The sequence below is a fragment of the Notothenia rossii genome (genome assembly GCF_949606895.1).
Source record: "Notothenia rossii genome assembly, chromosome: 10".
Lineage (NCBI taxonomy): Eukaryota > Metazoa > Chordata > Actinopteri > Perciformes > Nototheniidae > Notothenia > Notothenia rossii.
This window is the reverse complement of record NC_136908.1, coordinates 41,594,856-41,616,202: the sequence shown is the minus strand read 5'-3', so window position 1 is coordinate 41,616,202 and position 21,347 is coordinate 41,594,856. Positions and strand designations below refer to the sequence as shown.

The 21,347-nt window shown below is 43.6% G+C and overlaps 1 protein-coding gene across 13 annotated transcripts in view; it reads left to right on the top strand.

Moving 5' to 3' along the window:
* The window catches only part of LOC307021479 (pleckstrin homology domain-containing family A member 5-like), a 211,534-nt gene that overhangs the window by 137,049 nt on the left and 53,138 nt on the right, over positions 1-21,347 (top strand). For 9 of the 13 annotated variants that reach the window (XM_079653628.1, XM_079653627.1, XM_079653620.1 and 6 more), the window contains exons 4-8: positions 2,874-2,957; positions 8,075-8,128; positions 14,714-14,882; positions 16,230-16,334; positions 20,871-20,943. In XM_079653628.1, coding sequence (XP_079509754.1) covers positions 2,874-2,957; positions 8,075-8,128; positions 14,714-14,882; positions 16,230-16,334; positions 20,871-20,943 — 485 coding nt within the window. Of the gene's footprint in view, positions 1-2,608; positions 2,721-2,873; positions 2,958-7,034; positions 7,085-8,074; positions 8,129-14,713; positions 14,883-16,229; positions 16,335-20,870; positions 20,944-21,347 lie in introns of those variants that run through there. The other 4 variants (XM_079653630.1, XM_079653632.1, XM_079653623.1 and 1 more) reach the window with 4 other exon arrangements.

The following is a 21,347-nucleotide window of genomic DNA, read 5'->3' as shown; positions in this document are numbered from 1 at the left end:
AATCAATCAATCAATCAATCAATCAATCAATGTTTATTTATATAGCCCAATATCACAAATGTTACATTTGTCTCAGTGGACTTCACAGTTTGTACAGAATATCAGTATGACAATACGACACCCTCTGTCCTTAGACCCTCACATCGTACAAGGAAAAACTCCAAAGGGGGGGCCTGACAGAAAAAGTTTGGGAACCACTGCCCTAGTAGGACAGTAGGGTCAGGGCCGCCCCTCCCTACAGGCCAATCACGCAGGCTGCATGGGGCCCCGCCTTGCGCAAGGGGCCCCGCCCAGAGGGCCTCAGCTGCTGTGCGCAGTTCTCCGCTCAGTTCTCCGCGCACCCCCCGCGAGAGTGAGAGGTGACAAGGGGAGCACGTCTGTAACCCGACACCGACATCTGACCAATCACGGCTTTGATACGGCCACTAGTGCAGGTGAAGAGATGTCGGTGAAAAGACAGTTTCAGTCCGAGAGAGAAAAAAACAAAACATGAAGAAACTAGAGCATCACTCGAAGGTGGGTTATTGTATGAGTCAAATGTATACAAAAGTCAAATTGCCAATTGCCATATTAAAACATCAGCTGCAATTCACGACATGAAGAAGGCAGTCTCTGCATAGCATATAGGCTAATGGAGATGCAGTTATTTCCAGCATTCTTTATTTACCATTCATTCAAGTATTTATCTGCTAATGTACAGGAGGAAGAGTGATAAACTGTTAAACTGATAAACTTAGCTGCGTTGGATGAGTGTGTGGGGGTGTCTTTCTAAATAAGAGGCTGCAGCAGAGAGAGACCTGGTTCTCGTCACATGAAGCTGCCAGCAGCTGCTCATGTTGCAGCATGTGCCTAGGTATAATGATGATGATGACAGTGTGTGTCTTTCATGAAGGCTGTAGGTGTCTCTTCTGAGCTTTGTAGAGCTGTGCAGGGTAGGAGCGGACGGCAGAGATGTGACTTCAGTTAACATTCAATAGGCAAAGCTGACACCAGATCTGTTCACACACCGCAGCGCTGTGATGTGTGTCGCTGCATCTGAGTGTGAGGAGCAGAAAGCCGCCCTGATGCTTTCTTTACAACACATCATTTGTTATGAAGTGCCGTTTTGTTATCAGAGGCAGATGTGCTACTGCTCCGAGTGTCTTTTTTTAATTTAAAAAGATAGACTAGTCGCACAATCACGGAAAAAAGCAGGTGTTTTCTCCGTTATGATTTTGAGTCACACATGTGTGTGTGTGTGTTTTACTGTGAAGACTGTGTGTGTGTGTGTGTGTGTGTGTGTGTGTGTGTGTGTGTGTGTGTGTGTGTGTGTGTGTGTGTGTGTGTGTGTGTGTGTGTGTGTGTGTGTGTGTGTGTGTGTGTGTGTGTGTGTGTGTGTGTGTGTGTGTGTGTGTGTGTGTGTGTGTGTGTGTGTGTGTGTGTGTTAAACTCTGATCATGCCAGCTGGACTCTGCCGTGGCTTTCCTCCAGATGCAGGGAACTTAAGTAGTACAAGAATCCCCCCCTTCCTCCCTCCTGCACATCTGGCCTCTCCAGATGTGGGTGAAAAACATGTAACCCCCCCCCAACACACACACACACACACACACACACACACACACACACACACACACACACACACACACACACACACACACACACACAGACTACACTGGGTTTATTTAGGGTTCTCAGTTTGCTCTCCTGTTTGTTTGGCTGATCAGAATATGTGTGATATATATAATTGAAGTGTAAGACTGTAAACAGGTGGTAATAGAGATCTGGCATTTTAGGGTGAAAGGCTTGGTCTCTTCTAACTCCCCATGTTTCTAATCTCTGCAGTGCAGATCCATTCTTTTCTGAAAATGGCAGCAAGTCTATGAATGATCTAAAATATCTGGATATGTGGCTCCTAGAAAGACATTTTGAATTCTTAAATGTAATTAGTTTTAAGTGCTGTGCTGTCAGATGTGTGATGTGGCTGACTGTAGTTCACTTGAGTTTATAATAATTGGCAATAGGCCATGTTTGAAAGTGAGAGTGTTTAACACGTGTTCCTTCATTCCCTCACAATTCCTCCCATGTGTTTGTGTTTGACAGTTGATTCTCCCACCTTCATCGTCATCATCGTGTGTTTAGGGTTGATAACACATTCTCCTTTATTTGAAAGGGGGGTGGAGGAGTCAGCAGACTTCTTGTGATGCAGCATATGACTGAGAGAGAAGCAGCAGGGGGGAGAGAAAGAGTGGGAGAGTAAGCAGAACATTAAAACGTAGGAAGTAAGAAAGCAAGAAAAATATATAAAAAAGTATAAAAGAGGAATGAAAACTGAAGAGAAAAATAAAGAGATTGATAGAGACGAGTGATGATCGAAAAGTATGGGAGAAAAACAGACAGAGAAACGAGGGGGTGTACCAACACTGTAAATAGTGTTTCATTCAAATAAATCCATCAATTAAATAAAGAATTGAATACGAATGAATTCATTAAAATTGCACTTTAATGTCCTACTTAAGATCTCAAATGTGAATGAATGAAAGAACATGACAAGAGGAAGAGGAGGGACGGGGGAGGCAGGAAGTGGCAGTGAGGCAGAGGGCGGGGAGGGTCTCCTCAGTGCTGAGGACAAACAGACACCACACGCTGCGGAGTCTGTATTTGATGCTCGTCAGCCCCGATACCTTCCTCCTTAGACCCAATCAGGACATTATGCTGAAGTTTAGCACCACCCCCCGCTGCAGGTGTGTGGCTGAGTGTGGTTGTGGTGTGATTTTTGAAATAGCGTGTGTGTTATGAAGCTGATGTGGTACTTCTATATGCTTTGGTTGGATTTGGATGTAGTTGTGGGGACTTTACGCTGTCTCTGTCTGACATTCTGTTTTCTGTCCCTACAGCCACAATGAGAGAAAGGTGACCTGTAAGCACCCGGTGTCCGGCGCCCCCTCCCAGGACAACTGCATCTTTGTGGTGAACGAACAGTAAGTCTCTCTGCTCTCAGACTCACCCTGCAGCATTGTATCACTCTGATCTGAGGCGTGTGGCGCAGTGGAATAATGCGTTGGTGTTGGGATCAGGGGAGCACAGGTTCAAACCCCACTGCAGTCAGCATGTCGTTGTCCCCAAAGTGCTCCTGTGTGCCCACAGTATTGAGTATGTAAGTCTCTTTGGATAAAAGCGTCTAACAAGTGACATGTCAAATGTAAAATCTGGGTACTGATTGGAAAGGTCACTGAAACACTTTCAGATGGAGTCCTTCATCTAACCTCTGTTGGGTTGATGAGTGGCAACAATAGAGTAGCATAAGTTACTGTGAGTGATCTCAAAGTGAATGCTCCCTTTATCACACTGCGAACTGAATACGAACACATTGTTTGGATATGAACTCTGAATGTGAGCAGCATCTTATTCAGTTTATTTTTTTTCCTGTGCTCTGCAGAGGTGTAAAGTAACTAAGTATATTTGCTTAAGTACAATTTTGAGACAGTTGTACTTTACTTGAGTATTTCAATGTTATGCTGTGTACTTTTACTCCACTACAGTTCAGAGGTACATGGTGTACTTCTACTCCGCTACATGTATGTAATACCTTTAGTTACTTCACAGATGTGGACGAATGATGTGAAATATAATCAAGTGTTCAATCAGATTTTAGTTCCACCTGGAGTAAATCCACAAGCTACCCCGCAGTATACAAAGTCATTCAAACTAGCTGCACCATCTTTGGGAACACTTTAATGATCAATCATTATAAAACATATCATATTATTCTGAAATTGACCAATCTGCACAATGACTACATTTACTGTCGCTACTTTAACTATATTTTGACGATCATACTTTTCTACTTTTACTTGAGGAACATTTTGAAGGCATGACTTTTACTGTAACAGAGTATTCCTACACTCTGGTACTTCTACTTTTACTACAGTACAAGATCTGAGTACTTCTCCCACCTCTGGTTCTGTTATTGAAAGAGTTGGCTGCCTCTCAGACCAGAAGTCAGACTATAAGGCAGGTTCTCCAGAGTTACAGCTGGTTATTGTGGTACTGTGTGAACACTCTGTGAACACACACTGCTACACAGCATGCAGCACGACTCTCTGTAAAGCAACTGTACATAATGAAAATGTATATATAGACACAACTGTTATTTAAGACTGAATACATTTCTGATGCTGATTTTTCCTTCTTGCAATGATGTAACACATGCATGATAAGCATCAGTAGGCATGAGGCAGTCCAGTGTTCAGATATGGCTTTAACTGATGGTGCTATGGGGGATCCTGCATCATCACCGTCTTAAAGCTCTTTATAATAGTAATATTCAGAAGCGTCCATGCAGCTGTGAGGAACAGAGCGTCAGTGTGCAGCAGGAGGGACGCCCACAGTGCAGCGGAGACACCACAGTCTGTCCCTCTCTCCCAGTCCTCAGTGTTTATGACACAGAATGGTCCAATCCGTTCTCAGTCCCACTTTCGATCCCATGCCTTCTCTCAGGGTCATAATAAACTAATTATCAACTTTTATTTTACCTGATTATTTGTCTCTCTGTCTGTCCGTCTGTCTGTCTGTGTGTGTCTGTCTGTCTGTCTGTCTGTCTGTCTGTCTGTCTGTCTGTCTGTCTGTCTGTCTGTCTGTCTGTCTGTCTGTCTGTCTGTCTGTCTGTCCTCTGTCTGTCTGTCTTTCTGTCTGTCCTCTGTCTGTATGTCTGTCCGTCCTCTGTCTGTCTGTCTGTCCTCAGTCTGTCTGTGTGTGTGTGTGTGTGTGTGTGTGTGTGGGTGGGGGTGGGGGTGTGTGTGTGTGTGTGGGTGGGGGTGTGTGTGTGTGTGTGTGTGTGTGTGTGTGTGTGTGTCTGTGTCTGTCTGTCTGTCTGTCTGCGTGTCTGTCTGTCCTCTGTCTGTCCTCTGTCTGTCTGTCTGTCTGTCCTCTGTCTGTCTGTCTGCGTGTCTGTCTTTCTGTCTGTCCTCTGTCTTTATGTGTGTGTGTGTGTGTGTCTGTCTGTCTGTCTGTCTGTCTGTCTGTCTGCGTGTCTGTCCTCTGTCTGTCTGTCTGTCGTCTGTCGTCTGTCTGTCCTCTGTCTGTCTGTCTGCGTCTCTGTCCTCTGTCTGTGTGTGTGTGTCTGTCTGTCTGTCTGTCTGTCTGTCTGTCTGTCTGTCCTCTGTCTGTCTGTCTGTCTGTCTGCGTGTCTGTCTGCGTGTCTTTCTGTCTGTCCTCTGTCTGTCCTCTGTCTGTCTGTCAGTCTGTCTGTCTGTCAGTCCTCAGTGTGTGTGTGTGTGTGTGTGTGTGTGTGTGTGTGTGTGTGTGTCTGTGTGTCTGTGTGTGTCTGTGTGTCTGTCTGTCTGTCTGAGAAAGACACGCACACATTCTCCATATCTTTCACACTCGCATTCAACTCCCCTTCCAATTATCTCCTCTGCCAAACAGCTCCTGTGTGTGGTTTGCATTTTTAATCGTGTTGAGCAGACAGAAGGTTTGTGATGCTGCTTGGGAAAGTTTCACCTGGCTCTGCCCAGCTGGCACATGTTGCATGACTATTACATGTATGGAACTGGATACCATGCCCCTGACTCTCCGGTTTCCTTTTCTCCGTGTTGTCTGATAGATTTTAACTCACTAATATCTTGTTCAGTTCATCTCCCTTATGTTTTGTTAATATCCCCCTGCTCCCCACATCTTAACAAGTTTATTGGAGGAGTTTTCAAAGACACTTGTGTGCCTCGGCTCTGACAGTTAGTCCTTGTCTTTGTCTCTCCCTGCTTCCTCAGTCCGTCTCCTCTCTTAATTATTAACACATTCCGCTCACATGTCTCCAGAGTCGGGTTGTACAAATAACAGAAAGATAAGAGCTCAGAATAACAAAAGAAAGTTCAAACAGACAGACGATAGAACATCTGAGAGAGAAGGGGATAAGAAGAGAAACAGGGGTATTGGCTAATGGGAGTCTCTGAATGATCAAAGCTGTTCTTGGGAACGCTGATGGAAAAAAGTAGGGCTTTAAATTAATAATCAGACGGCGGGAGGGAGGAACTGCTGGGTTGGTGTTTTGGACAAGAGGTTTAGTGTTTGACCAGAAACCCAGCCTGTTTTCAAATGGACACACTCCCTGCTCCACCTGCACACACACCTCTACGGTCCTCTCCTCTAGGGATGTTGGCATAATGATGGTGTTCACTCAGGTAACAGTACATGAACATGACCCCCATCAACCTGTTCGTTTGAAGCTGTAGGAGGAGTGTTGTTGTTACTTATATCTCACTTATAGATAATGTGATTTTAACTTTTGAGATTTGTTACCAAATGCCCTGCCAATATATGTGCTGTTTAGGAATGAATGCCTCTATAAGCCCCTGTACCACATATTTATATCATTTATGTTGGTTTGGTAACCATCAATGCATGATTTCGGACTCCGGATATTCGGTAGTAATTGTTGCAATATACGTTGGTCAGGGGGACATTATTTGTTGATGCACAGCTGGCCCGCGGGGACGACAGGAGCCGAGGGACCAGGCATGAGCGTCAGTTCTGAAGTTAGCACGGCTAGGATGTTGCATTGTATCTTGTGGAACATTACAAGTAAAGTACGTGAGAGTAAGATAGAGTGTGTCGTTATTAACAGTATAGTACACAACAGCGGCAGACTGGGACAAAAATTCAGCCCTGGAAACTGACCCAGTCCGGCCACATGAAATGCCAAGGGAGGGGGTGGCATCAGAAAAAAAAATACAGTACTATTAGTTGTTAGAAATCAGCTGTTTATTAGGCTGCAGTTTATGCAGTTCGAGGGATAATTCTCACCTAAAGAGGGAGGACACTCCTCAGATGTCTTAACAGTAAACACACAAACATACAACAGTAGCCTACTATTTGTTATTAGTTATTAGAAATCAGCTGTTTATTAGGCTGCATTTATGCAGTTCAAGTGATAATTCTCACCCACCTCTTGCTCTTTCCCTGCACTTCCAGCAGCTCAACTCTGTCCCTCATCATGAACGCAGGAGGCTGGCTGTATATCTGAACTCGCGCCCTCATCATTCTCTTCATCATCTTGCACTTGTTATAAGCTGCTGATGGTAGTGCTTGTAGCAGCGCTGCTGCCAAAAAGGTCTGTCAATTTGCGATATTTATATGCTTCACCTGCGAGTGACTTCACCTTTTTTCTCATGCCTTCTCCGCCCCACCTTTTTCTTTTCGTTTTCTTTGATTTTTATCCATGATTTTTCATTCTCCCTGGGTGTTTCTCAATGTCGAGTACGCTTGCTTGGTAGCGCATGTCTTCCGAGTCACACGGCCAAGAATCCTTCCTGGCATTCGGAAAACGAAGAGTGGAACATGTTAGCAAGTGTGCAGGTGTGCGTCACATGAGAGGCCCTGCCTTACATTTTCCGCCTGAGATTTGGGGAAATTGGTCCGTGCGCAAAGCATTGTGGGGATTTTAAGACCGCGGAGTCTACACATGTTCAGCCTCGAAATGTCTCCAAACGAAGTATGCCGGGCTCTGTAGAATTCCAAGAGTGTTTCTTAATGTCGAGTAAAGCTGCTCCAGAGCCACTATTTCAAGCATACTACGTCAGTGAGTGCCGCCGAAGTACTGTTCCAATGTCCAGCATACTTGGAATTCTACCACTTTCGATTGCATGAGATAGCCCAGCACCTTCATCACACATGTTGCCACTTATTTGTACCATTTTCAGGCGATTTGTAATCTGTTCTAGAGAAACGATAGGATTTTGGATATTTGTGGAGTTAGGCGGTCCGCGAGGGTTTTTTTATTGGTTAAGTGGTCCTTGGTATGAAAATGTTTGAGAAACACTGGTCTATGGGTACAGACCTATTTGGTTGTGTGGTTTTATTTTATTTATTATACAAATGATATACTATTATATTATCATTAGCCTACATTAGTTGAATAACATTGTCTCAAAATGACTGTTATAGTTTTATTGCAACAACTTCTGGTACAATTTGTTGTAGTTATTACTCACTTTGCCTTCACTCTTTCTCATTGTTTTTCCTTCTTAATGTCTTCATTTTTTGTTTCAAATTCACAATGTTATGTTTTTCATTCTCTTTCCCTCCTTTGTTCTGTTTCTAGCACAAATTATGGGAAGCTTGTCCACCCTGACACGCCCATAGAGGCTCTCAGCAGGTAACCCCCCCCACCCCCCCCATCAACCTACTGCTTCCCTATTGGCTTCCTGCTTTAATACAAGTTTGCTGGTGTCAGTGACTAACCCTGAGGGGGTGCATGCATAGTGTGTGTGTCCCTGTGTTCAGGGACCAGCCACCCTGACCAGTCACATGAGGAGACCAGTGTCAACATGAAATAACACACCACAGAGTTTTAAAAAGAATACAGATGATTGACCGGTCTTTAGGTCTATCGTTCACTCCCTAGTCAACAGGCAACAACTCATAAAACTGTAGACACTACTTTAACCATCTCGACCCAACTACAACTATTAAAGCAAATGTGATTAAGAAAATGCCAAACTCATAAACGTACTTGTCCAAGTCACCTAAAGAGAATAATGAGGTTCAATGCACCAATGATGCTTCCTCCTTATCGCTCCTGCGTTCTCTTGTAAATGGATGAAGGTCTATCCTGAGCTGGAGGACACCCTGTCATAATATAATAATAATAATACATTACATTTATATAGCGCTTTTCCTGGTGCTCAAAGTGCTTTACAAGCAAGTAAAAAAAGATAACAACAAAAGGAAAAAATAAGCTAGGTCATAAATCTTGAATCAGTATTGGAGCAGTCTCAGGGAGCCAGGTGTATTTATTTACAATATTACTCACTTATTTATTTACATGTTTAATGTTTGAGGGTACCCCGTTTGGTAAATCCATTCCTGGGAGAGGCGAGGGGGGGGTGTAGCAGACACAGACGTGATATTGATCTTCTCATGTGACTCTGTTACAAGGCAAATAACCAGGCTGATAACTTCAGTCAATTGTAACTTGGTGAGACCCTTACAAATTGAGAAGGACTAACACATTGATCCGAGGTGTCAGGATTGCCTCTCGCAGCTTTGTTTCCTGCTCCATTCATCTTCAGTCCAAGTCTGTCCCTGCTCTGCTAAGACTCACTTTATTTCAGACTCAGTGTGAATTGCTTGACGAGTGCTAATGCACAAATGATATTCTGTATGATCGATGTGAAGGCCAACCTCTGAATATGAACCTTGTGTGTGATTTAATAGCAAACTAAGGTTTTTTGTTGCCATCCAAACAAAAGTAAATTCCTCTTTCCTTCTGCAGTGTCAGACAGGTCCCCCCTCTCAGCGACAGGATGTGTCTCCTACTGCTGAAGCTTTACATGTCTCACGTGAACAGAGACTCCTTGATGATTCATAACATTAAAACAAGACAATGTCATTACTGAAAAACATATCATAAGATGTTCCCAGAGTGTCCCTTAGTACTGCTGTTATCTTTTATCAAACTATTTCACATAAGTGTTACTTACAGTATTTGATAGATGCTTATGCAAAACATTGAGCTTTTTGAAGGTTCTTTGTTTGTTTTATTTGACCATATCTGAGTAAGGATTCTGCCTGTTATCTTTTGGCTGGTGTTTAAATGTTCTTCTATGTGTTCTACTGTATATGTTACTACTGCAGTGATATGCCATCCTCCCATGCACTGTGCTGCACGCTTTTAGAGTTTTGATTCAATATAAAATCCAATCACTTCACCTTTAGATTTCTCGATTGATAGGCTAATGTCATTGAGGTCAACACTTCCTGCAGATATGAATATCAGAAGCCGCCCACATATGAAAGCATCATTATTTTCCTAACATTGCAGCCTTAACCTGAGAAATGAAGGTAAAGTTAGTCGGGGTTCTGCAGCAGTGTTTGTTAGATAGCATACTTTAACTTTGCTCAGTGCAGATCATCTCTGTTGTCATGTATGGGCTTTTTGAAGAATCAGATGCTAAAGAGCAGTGTTTGTGTTTTGTTCACTGAATTGACAGTTTATTTGAGTTTTTCTTCTGAAAAGACCTATTTGCGTGACAGTTGGGATTAGACTTTAACCTCAGCTCACACTATTCATTTGTAATTGATGTTGGCTAAAGTGTTATCATGTGATCTAACTGTGGAGCATAACGTGGCTGTATATTATGAGCATGGGGTCCTGACCCCTCGATCTGAACAACAAGGTGTATTAGATGGAAGACTCAAAGCTCAAAGCAGCAGTAGGCAGAAACATAGTTGGTACAAATCAGACCAAGGAACAATAAAACAAAATGTGATCAAAGGTTTGGTTCCAAATGTAGGGTTTTAAAAGATAATAACACTTGGTGCTACATTTAGTTTTCAATGCAAAGCTCTGGTCAGAAGCTGGTGTGGAGTCAATTCCACACAAAAACAGAAACAACCTGTTTGGCAAGAAATGAACAAACAATGGAAGTTTAAAGCAAAGTTTTGTTATTTAATAAAGTCATAAAGCATTTAACAGAGTGAATGTATTTCAGCTGAAAGGACAGAGACTTGCACTAGTAGATACTGTAGTACCAAGATCTGACAACATACAAACACTTTATACACTACAGAAGGAGGGAAGGGGAAGGTCCTCAGCAAGCGAATGCACAGATGGTTGAAACTTACATACATCTATGCAATATACATTACAGGAAAACATCTGGCCAGACGGTGGTTCATGTTCATTACAAACCAATGGTTGTAGAGATAGCCCTTTGTCTGTTCTAAGGAGGGGGGAATTAGAGGCTAGATGTGAATTCAAACCGTGGGAAAAAAACAGAGAATGAAGTTACAGTAATACTTATGATTAAATTCGATTTAATGATACATGTTTACAACAGCTGGAGTTCCACACGTTCCATATCCTGAGCTGACAACGCAGTCAATAAGATACCTACAGTCCCTGGATGAGGGCTTATTATTTGTCTGTTTCTAAACTAGTATATGTTGTAGCCGGGAACAGTCTGAAAGAAAGACAGAGGAAAAGAGAGAGTGGCTGTGTGATCGGTGTTTGACTGTTTAGTGTGTGTACGTCACCCTGCTTTGGATGTAGGACTCTTGTTTCTGGAGGCGAGTGAAAGCCTCCTCTGTCATTCACAGTCAATCAGCTGACAATTCACTGGACACGGACAGAGACACAGAGTGGCAAACATTTCAGAACATCCGCCCCTGGCAACAAAGGCTCGCTGTTTTCTAAAGGCGAAATGCCTTTGCTTACACACACACACACACACACACACACACACACACACACACACACACACACACACACACACACACACACACACACACACACACACACACACGTACACACACACACACACACACACACACACACACACTTGAGATTGTTGAATGTGCATGTTGCCATCCCAGCTGAAAGATATTTCTTAACCAGATGGCACTCAGAGAACGCAGACATTCGCCACCGCCGTTTCCATTAGTGACAAATAATTGGTGTGTTCGCTCCATGATTCAGATGCATTCTAAAATATAATGGTGGAGGTTATGAATAATTTCTGACTCTGAATTCTTGAGCGCTACTGTTTCAGTCAAGAAGGATTCCAGGATTCGGAGGTTTGAACAAACAGCAGCATTGGCAGAGATAAGGAGCTCCAAATACTGCTGGATCAGCTGCTGGAGCTTCCAGCTGGGTGTCGCACATCATATCTGTATTCTTTCCTCAGAAAGTAATTCAACTGATGGGTCATTTTTAGGCCGTTCCTTTTTGCTACATAGTGCAGCCTTCATGTTTGCCCTTCAAAATGTCCTCTTCAGTTATGAGACATGTTCTCTCCTGTCTCCTGTCCTTCAAAAGAGAATCTAATCAGAGCAGCACACCTGCTGTAGCTACTGCCACATGTCTTTAAATGACTATTATTCAGGGGCGGATTGGGGGGAAAAAGTGGTGCGGGGATTAATTGACAGAGAGGCCCACTTAATGCGCGGCATGTATCGGCCGGCCGGCGACGAAAGTATGTTACTTAACAAAAAACCCTATGCATTTTATGTTATTTTGGACAATTATTCATATAGTAATCACATTAGCTGAGCCCTTGAGTTGCCTAGAGCAAAATAGTTACAGCATATATTTAGTGATTTTAATGTTAACAGATCATTGATGCAATAACATTTGGACCCAATTTGCCTGACTTGACACATGGAATAAAACATGGACGTAGGAAGCATCCTCAATGTGGGTGAGACAATTTAACAGGTAGTGTGGGCAGGTGGTGGACCTCACAACCTCTAGGGGGGTCCGGGGGCAAGCTCGTCTGGGAAGATTTTTTTAAAATGTTGAAGTTAAATTCATCAATCTGGTGCACTTGGAGAGCAAAATTAGGGACTAAATCTATGGCAGTCAGTAGGGGCTAGGACTGTGAGCCGTAGGGTCGCCGGTTCAAGTCCCCGACCAGACCTACATTTGGAGTGTGGACTTCTACTTGGAGAGGTCCCGGTTCACCTCCTGTCCTGCCGTGGTGCCCTTGAGCAAGGTACCGGACATCCCCCTTCCCCCTTCACTCCCATTGCTCCCTGGGCGCTGTACAATAGCTGCCCACTGCTCCTAGTACTAGACTCCTGGTACTAGGATGGGTTAAAAGCAGAGAACACATTTCACTGTGTGTGCTGTGTGCTCTACATGTGTGACCATTAAAGAGGGTTTCATCCCTCCCAATTCTTCTTCTTCAACACCCATATAAAACAGAACTGTAAACAGATTTACTTTTTCTTTCAACATTTATTTGAACAGCATGTGGAGGTAAAAGTGACTGCACCCAAAACAATAAACCTGCTAGCTAAGTAGCCTAAAATCAGTAACAGAATGTGGGCAACACGTTCTTTTCCACAGCTGCGCGACCTCTGAGTCAGACGTCACTTCCCCCTTTTCTATCCTACGGGTACAGCCGTACAGCCACTCCCCCTGAACCCCATTTCCCAATCCAACGCCCCCCCCCCCCCCCCCCCTCCCCTATGCAAACCAGGGCTCGCTACAATACTGTATACTATACACAAACTATACAAAAACGCCTTTACGCTTTGGAGCTTGTTTATCCATCTGTAAGCAACTGCCAGCTAGGTCTCTCAGTCACTCACTCCTGATCGTTCACTGCGCAGTGACAGCTGCTACGGGCCTGATGTGTGAAATTGAAACTGATAGATAGAACAAAGGTAGCCTATCAAAACAGCCCAGCCCAGCCCAGTGGGCCACACCCCACTGGGCTGGGCTGGGCTGGGCTGGGCTGGGCTGGGCTGGGCTGGGCTGGGCTGGGCTGGGCTGGGCTGGGCTGGGCCGGAACACTTACAAATGTGGCCCACTAGGATTTAGGTAAGCAAAAAAAAAAAAAGGGAGTGGCCGGAACACTTACAAATGTGGGCCGGTAGGATTTAGGCAAAAAAAAAAGAATTATTTTTATTTATTTTTTAAATAAAAAAATGTGGCCCTCCGGCCCACACACAGCACCGGCCCGCCCCGGTATTCCCAATGGCCAGTCCGCCCCTGCTATTATTCATTAATGAAAGGTCTAATAAACCATAACTTCCATTCAATACTGCAGCTCCCTTATCTAATATAAATCTTTTGAATGTAACCCCCTTTAAGAGCTAAGTTCTACTTTTAACGAGTCTTAGTGAAGTGTGTGAGTATCCAGTGCCCTACACAGTCTATTTAAATACATGGCATTAAGTGCTCTGATATCCAGCACTGCAAAGAACATCTTTTAGTCCAAATATGCCATTGGATCTTTGAAACCCTCAGAATGAAAGTGTCTGCTTACTGTTTTAAGTTGTTCATCATACCAATAGCTTCACGGGACTACAAGCTGCTGAGTCGTCTGAAGTACAGCAGAGGAGAGGATCAGAGCTGTCAGAGTGGAGAGGGTCTGCAAATACAAACACATATTCTCTCAGCTCAAAAAACTATGTTGCTCGTTGCTTCTTTCTCCTTCTCACCCCCCAATCACCAGCAGCTGCCGTTGGCTATAACGTCTCGTAATCACGTACAGCTGCGGTCGTCTATGCCGCCAATTTCACACGGCTGGTTCAAATAAATGATATGATAGCACTAATAACAAAGGATTATAATATTCAAATATGCATTTAACATATGGCTCCTACAGTTGTGTCTGTTTTACATTTGTCATCTCACTCAAGAGAAGAACCGAACTGAGTTGAGAGATTTGTAAAATCGTTCTGGACCCTGGGAATTTAATATTGACAAAACAGTATTTGTTAATGGAGATGGATATCTTTATCTGACTGCTGGAAGAACTCACACACACACACACACACCACACACACACACACACACACACACACACACACACACACACACACACACAAGCTCAGTTTTTCAGCTAAAGTTAGATAGCTATTACTACACCCCCCTGCTGCCTAAATGTGTCGGCTGAATATTGATTAGTAATACCTCTGTTGGCAGGTGTATCAGTGTGTATCAGTGTGTATCAGTGTGGATCAGTGTGTATCAGTGTGGATCAGTGTGTATCAGTGTGTATCAGTGTGGATCAGTGTGTGCGTTAATATCACTTTGGTTTTCTAAGTCTACTTGAAATGTATTGCTGTCATTTTCCCCACTGAAAATGACAGCACACGACCACTAAAGCCACGGCCCCCTCTGAGCTCTAACTAGACCTGCTGCATGGTGTTCTTTTATAATCTGGAGGTCCAATGTGTGACTGACCCTCTCTCACTCTCTGTCTCCATGTCTCTCGCCCTGTGGCAGGCCGGCTGCTAAGGCGTCCTCAGATCAGGGCAGTGACCAGAAGGAGCGTCCCATGAGCACCATGAGCGAGGCCTCCAACTACACGGGGGAGTCCGACTACAGCACCTTCCCTGGCAGCCCGCCCACCCACGCCCCCAGCACCACCCTCAGCTCCACCTCGTCCACACGGGTCGGTCTCCATCAGGCCTTAAAGCTCTGCTGAGCAGTTTTACCACAGCTCTCCATCATGGCTAATGTAATATTACATTAGTCAAGCATCATCAGCAGACAAAGAGGGGTTATTAAAGAGGACAGCTTTTTTTTATTGCATTAACATATTTCTCTTTAGAAAGCTGTCACTAAAGAATATGGGATACATTTCCTCAGACACATCAGCATGGCTATCTCACTGAAACAATGAGAAGACAACTCTGATACTCAGCATGAAAAACCGCTCTGATAACATATGATTATGCAAAATAAGGAACTGTTTTTCTACATTCTTAGCCTACTTGTAAGAGAAGGAACGATTAAAAGGGAATGTTTCAGTGATTCTAAGCAACATTAGACTGCTGTGCCCCCCTCTCTTTCAGGGAATAGAGTGGGAGTATAGAGTAGGCTAACCCAGCTGTGTTAGCAGCTAGCGGATCATCTACACGGGGCACTGCGCTCAGATTACAGCCTGTCCCTTCATAAATGCCGAGTCAGTCTAACAGATAAACAGAACATTAACATGCATGGGTAGATCACAGCAGAGATTCTGCGGTTCAATTAATAAGTGATGCTTATACAAGGTTTCCCTTCTGCTCACACTGGCCAAAAGAAGAAGTTTCTCTGTGAGATCTTCCAGTTGTTGAATAGTTAAAATGTTTAAACATGGTGACTTTAACTAAAGCACAGGACAGGATGTGGATTGTCCCTTCCCTTACCATTTAAAGTCAGTTTGCTGTTATGTAAAAGATATTACAAATGTGCCTCAAAGGTATTTACATACAGGTGGCCTGACCCCTATTTTTAGACCACCCTGTTAAGTGGCCTTAACTGAGCCAACTCTGTGCTAGACTCTGTCTCTAGAGCTAAAGTCATGAGAAAAAACTGCCTCCAATAAATCACCACCAAACACTTTCACAATGTCACACTAACGAATACAGACTGTCAACATCTGGTCAATGGCTATAATGGTAATGTGATACTGTGTGTTTTCAATTTAGACTTTATCAAATAACCCCTTGCATTTGTCTTCCATTGTCTGAGTTAAAAAGAGTTGTGCTGCATTTCTTAGTAAGTGAGCCTTGCTGTGTGTAATGAGCTGAGCACATCTGCCTTGCTGATGTTGTTCACAGCAGAGAGTCAGTTGTTCAACAGAGCAGTCAGAGAAGATGATATTCTGGATTATGTTCTCTATCTCTGGAGTTCTATGCAATGTTCTTACTGTAGGAGATGCAAGATGGAGAATTAGAAGTTTCTTTTGGACAGCTCAATATACCGAATATGTACACATTCTCTACATGTATTACCCATTCATGTGTTTCAACAGCCCTCTAGGTCTTCCAAAAAAATCCACAACTTTGGAAAGAGGTCAAACTCCATCAAGAGGAACCCCAACGCCCCTGGGGTGAAGAGCAGCTGGCTTTACAAACAGGTGGAGCTTTTCTTTCAACATTATTGTTGGACTGTGCTGACAGATAGAAGACAGGGGGGGGGGGGGGGGGGGATGGTGGGGCAGCCAGTATAATGCAAGGTGCACACTGAACATGAATCACTGAGAACATGTAATAAACATTACATTTAATTTAGTTGACGCTTTTATCCAAAGCGACTTACAATTACCAATTAGAGGGACATTCTCCCTGGGGTAACTAAGGGCTAAGTGCCTTACTCAAGGGCACACTAGTGGTGGTGTTCCTGGTGGGATTTGAACTCACAACCTTCTGGGGCCGTATTCACAAAGCATTTTATCTTACCGCTAGGAGTGCTCCTAACTCGCGCTAAAACATTTTACGTAGGAGTTTTTTCTTAAAAGTTATTCACAAAGCCGCTGAGACCTACTCATACTAAGGATAAATCACTAAGAGTGAACTAAGAGTGACGCGCCGTTGCTATGGATGACGTCGATTCTCGTGCATGAGTTTAGAAGCGGTCAGTACGGTGATTGGTTGTTCAGAGTAGGCGGTCTCGGTGAAACTCATCCGCAACATCCCACAAACGAGCCCACTAAATCACCGAAAAACAAGGAAATAGCCTAGGCTAGAAATGTATTCCTATCATATAGTTATGGACAGTGCAGTTAGCAGAATACACGCATAATGACAAGTTTGTGCAGACCACGATAATGACGTTGTATATGCACGTTAAAGAGAGAGCAAACAATAAAAATACGTAAATTACATTAAATCGAGGAGGCAATTAAAAGCACCCTGCAAACTATTATATAATGAGCATATTTCCAGCACTTAAACACTTTCAATAACAGCCCATACCGCCGTTCAAGTCTCCCTATCATGATGAATGAAAACAATCTGCGTGTTGATGGAATGTACTTTCTTTCTATTGACGAACACGTCCTCATCTTTTGATGGCGCAATTATTTTTATGTGCGTCCCGTCAATAGCACCGACCACACCGGGCATACCTGCATTGCCATGAAGTTGGCTTTGATCATGTGTAGTTGTTGATTGTCCAAAGGAAACCGGATAAACTGTTGGATGATATGTGGTCTAGAGAGCGCGTTGATGGTTTGGTTTATGGCACAGCTGACTGATGGTTGCGATATTCCTAAATCGTCGGCATTGCAAAGTTGCATTTTCCCTGTTGCTAAATATCGTAGTGTTGCCAAACATTTTATTTCTAATCGGGTTATTCCTGTTAGTCGGGGATGTTATTGCATCCCGCACTAATTCCACAACAAGTTTGATACCCTCACGATTTAGCCTATATCTCTTGATCAATTCACAGTCTTCCATTATCTCCAAAACATTTCGTCTCTCAGCCATTTTCAGATTCTTTGTGAATAGGTCTTACTGAGTTAGGAGTCCTCTCGAGGACTTTTAAGCTCTCCCAGACTTAGGTGCTACTTTTAGCCCTAAGATCCTTTGTGAATACGGCCCCTGATCTCTAGCCTACCTCACTATCCCTTAGACCACCACTATCCCTTTAAACATTTGAAGAAATGCACTTCAGTTCATTTCAGTGTTTCCCATAGTGAGGTGGGCTGATGATCGGAAGGTTGCAAGTTCAAATCCTGCCTTGAACACCACTTGCCCTTGAGTAAGGCACTTAGCCCTCGGTTACTCCAGGGAGAATGTCCTTGTAATTGGTCATTGTAAGTCTGCTAAATGCCTAAATTGTAAATTATATTTTTGGGAGAATAAACCCCACAGATCCTCAACTCCGGTGTGTTTCACTCATTAACAACGCAACACAGAGCAACAAGAACGTTGTCTACAGTAGCCATGAACTTGCATGTATTATCTTATTTGAGGTGGGGTGGATGCGTGGACCACCCGAATAGGTTAAGGGGCCTTTGGCTTTTTTTTTTTTTTGCGGTGTCCCCACAAATAGAATCAAATTCTGTGGGAAACACTGCATTTACTATTACTATATTGCCTTCTTTTCTTGGAACTCTATTATTCATTCAGGCCATCCTTTGCCAACCAAAGGTTCCATTAATCGTTTTATAATATATGTGTTCTTATACTATTTTTTAAATGTATTTATTAAAGTTCCATAAGAGTGTTTTGAACTCTTATTAATCTTTTCCCCATTATTAGTGCTGTAATACTTGATACTTTTGAACTGTGTGTTTTTGCCGGTGTACACACCACACAGCTGCTGGTTTCCATTATTTTAACGGAAGAATAAAACCCAGTTTCATGGGATCTGAAACACACTTGCAATGTGTTACAAGCGACAAAGAGATTTGAAACAGTACTGTAAAGAAAATATATAATATAACGTAGTATTCATTTCTTTAAAGGGAACCTATCATGCAAAATGCACTTTTTGATGCACTTCTTTATACATAAATATGTGTCCCCCGTGTGTCAGGAGACTCACAAAGTGTCAGAAAGCAAAACCCTCTCTCTTTCCTCCGTACCCAAATCTCTAAAAACGGGGGGAAAACGGAGCTGATCCAGATTTGCCATCCGCTATGACGTCATATCGGATGGTGGACCCACTGCCCTATCAGAAACGTCGCTATCAGAAACAATGCCTGACGTGTTTTGGACGTAATATGGTCTTTGTTTACATTAGCAAGCATCGCTAACACTCAGAACTAACCTGTACTGGAGAGAGTATGTGTAAAGAAGCAGGATATAAAAAGGAACTCAACTTGTGGTAACCCTGAGAGAGAGAAAGCACTTGAGCTCCATACTGTTTCAGAAATAATCCGTGATGTGGTTTTGAACATGATATAGCGTGTCATCACCGCAGCATTTTAGACAGTAGCTGCCAGGACCCGCATGAGCAGGCATAAGCTCCGCCCCCTCTTTTTTCTCCAATTTCTTTTTTTTGTTTAAAGCTTTACCCCAAATCAGCACTTTAGTAACAGGGCTGAAACGGAGGGAGATCTGTTTGGTATTTTGAGCAAAACACTTCATAGACATGTTTTTTATATATTTGTATACATCTGAGACCTATGCTATTGCCTAAAAGTAGCATGAAGGTGACCTTTAAGATTATGCATGTTTTTGTTGTGTCCGTTTTGGTTGGTTTAAACTCTGAACAGAAATCCATGAAAGAATGGTTGAGAAAACAAAGAAACAAATCTAAAAACCATGGCCGCTGAGATTGCTTAACATTCATGTAAAATGTATGAATCGGTGGTGCGCACTGGCCCACTTTGAGATCCTCTTTTTAATTAATTAACAGAAAATACAGTTTTACAACTTTCATCTTCAACTAAAGTCAGTGACATCCTCCTGTTCCCTGGATATGTTATGTGGTTTGGTGACAGCCAGTGACAGCCAATTTAACTGTACTAAGTCTTATATCATACAGTACTTCACTAGTGGAACCATGCAGCATAAATAACCCCTGCTTCAGGTTGAAGGAAAGTAAATGACATGGCAGACTGTAGTATGAGTTGGTCCTGGGATGGCAGACTGTAGTGTGAGTTGGTCCTGGGATGGCAGACTGTATGAGTTGGTCCTGGGATGGCAGACTGTAGTGTGAGTTGGTCCTGGGATGGCAGACTGTAATGTGAATTGGTCCTGGGATGGCAGACTGTAATGTGAATTGGTCCTGGGATGGCAGACTGTAATGTGAATTGGTCCTGGGATGGCAGACTGTAGTGTGAGTTGGTCCTGGGATGGCAGACTGTAATGTGAATTGGTCCTGGGATGGCAGACTGTAGTGTGAGTTGGTCCTGGGATGGCAGACTGTAATGTGAATTGGTCCTGGGATGGCAGACTGTAGTGTGAGTTGGTCCTGGGATGGCAGCTGCAGACAGAGACCTTCACAGCTGTGCTTTGGGGTCCAGCTGGAGTCCCTGTCAGTAACATCTGGCCCCTGAGCTTCTGCTCACTGTGCTCACATTCAGACCAAAATCAATTGACCTCACAGCAACACGGCTCTCTCCTCCACACAGACCTGTCAGCCAAAGTGCCCCCCCGCAGAAGAAATGTCATCAGTGTTTACCCACTGCTCCTTACCTCAGGGTCTGTGGCCCAATGCGTCACTTTGCTAACAGTGAGCGAATGGCTAGAAAAATGTGGTATTGTCACTGCAGTCATTATGGCACCAGGGTGGTGAAAAAAGAGCACCACACAGAGACCTGTCAGAATGTTATGAACAGATAAAACAGAGCCATTAGTCTCAGCGGGGGGGAGAGCTGGGTAATGGAGAAATAGAAGGAGGCAGAGGGAGTGTGTGTGTGTGTGTGTGTGTGTGTGTGTGTGTGTGTGTGTGTGTGTGTGTGTGTGTGTGTGTGTGTGTGTGTGTGTGTGTGTGTGTGTGTGTGTGTGTGTGTGTGTGTGTGTGTGTGTGTGTGTGTGTGTGTGTGTGTGTGTGTGTGTGTGTGTGTGTGTGTGTGTGTGTGTGTGTGTGTGTGTGTGTGTGTGTGTGTGTGTGTGTGTGCGTGCGTGCGTGCGTGCGTGCGTGCGTGCGTGCGTGCGTGCGTGCGCGAGAGAGAGGCTGGCTGTCTTGATGACTTCTCTGTGACCTCTGACCCCTGCAGGACAGCACAGGCATGAAGCTGTGGAAGAAGAGGTGGTTCGTTCTGTGTGACATGTGCCTCTTCTACTACCGCGGTAAGGACACACACACACACACACACACACACACACACACACACACACACACACACACACACACACACACACACACAGACACACACGTGTTATGAAGGCTCTCAATTTAAATGGGTTCATTGTCAAATCCAAAGCAAGTTGTCCATGTTTTGTTTGAGTGTAATTTAATAAGGCACATACAGTGTGGATAAAAAAGTATTTAGTCAGCCACCAATTGTGCAAGTTCTCCCACTTAAAAAGATGAAAGAGGCCTGTAATTTTCATCCTAGGTATACCTCCACTATGAGAGACAAAACTGAGAAAGAAAGTCCAGAAAATCACATTGTCTGATTTTTAAAGAATTTATTTGCAAATTCCTCGGTAAAATAAGTATTTGGTCACCTACAAACAAACAAGATTTCTGG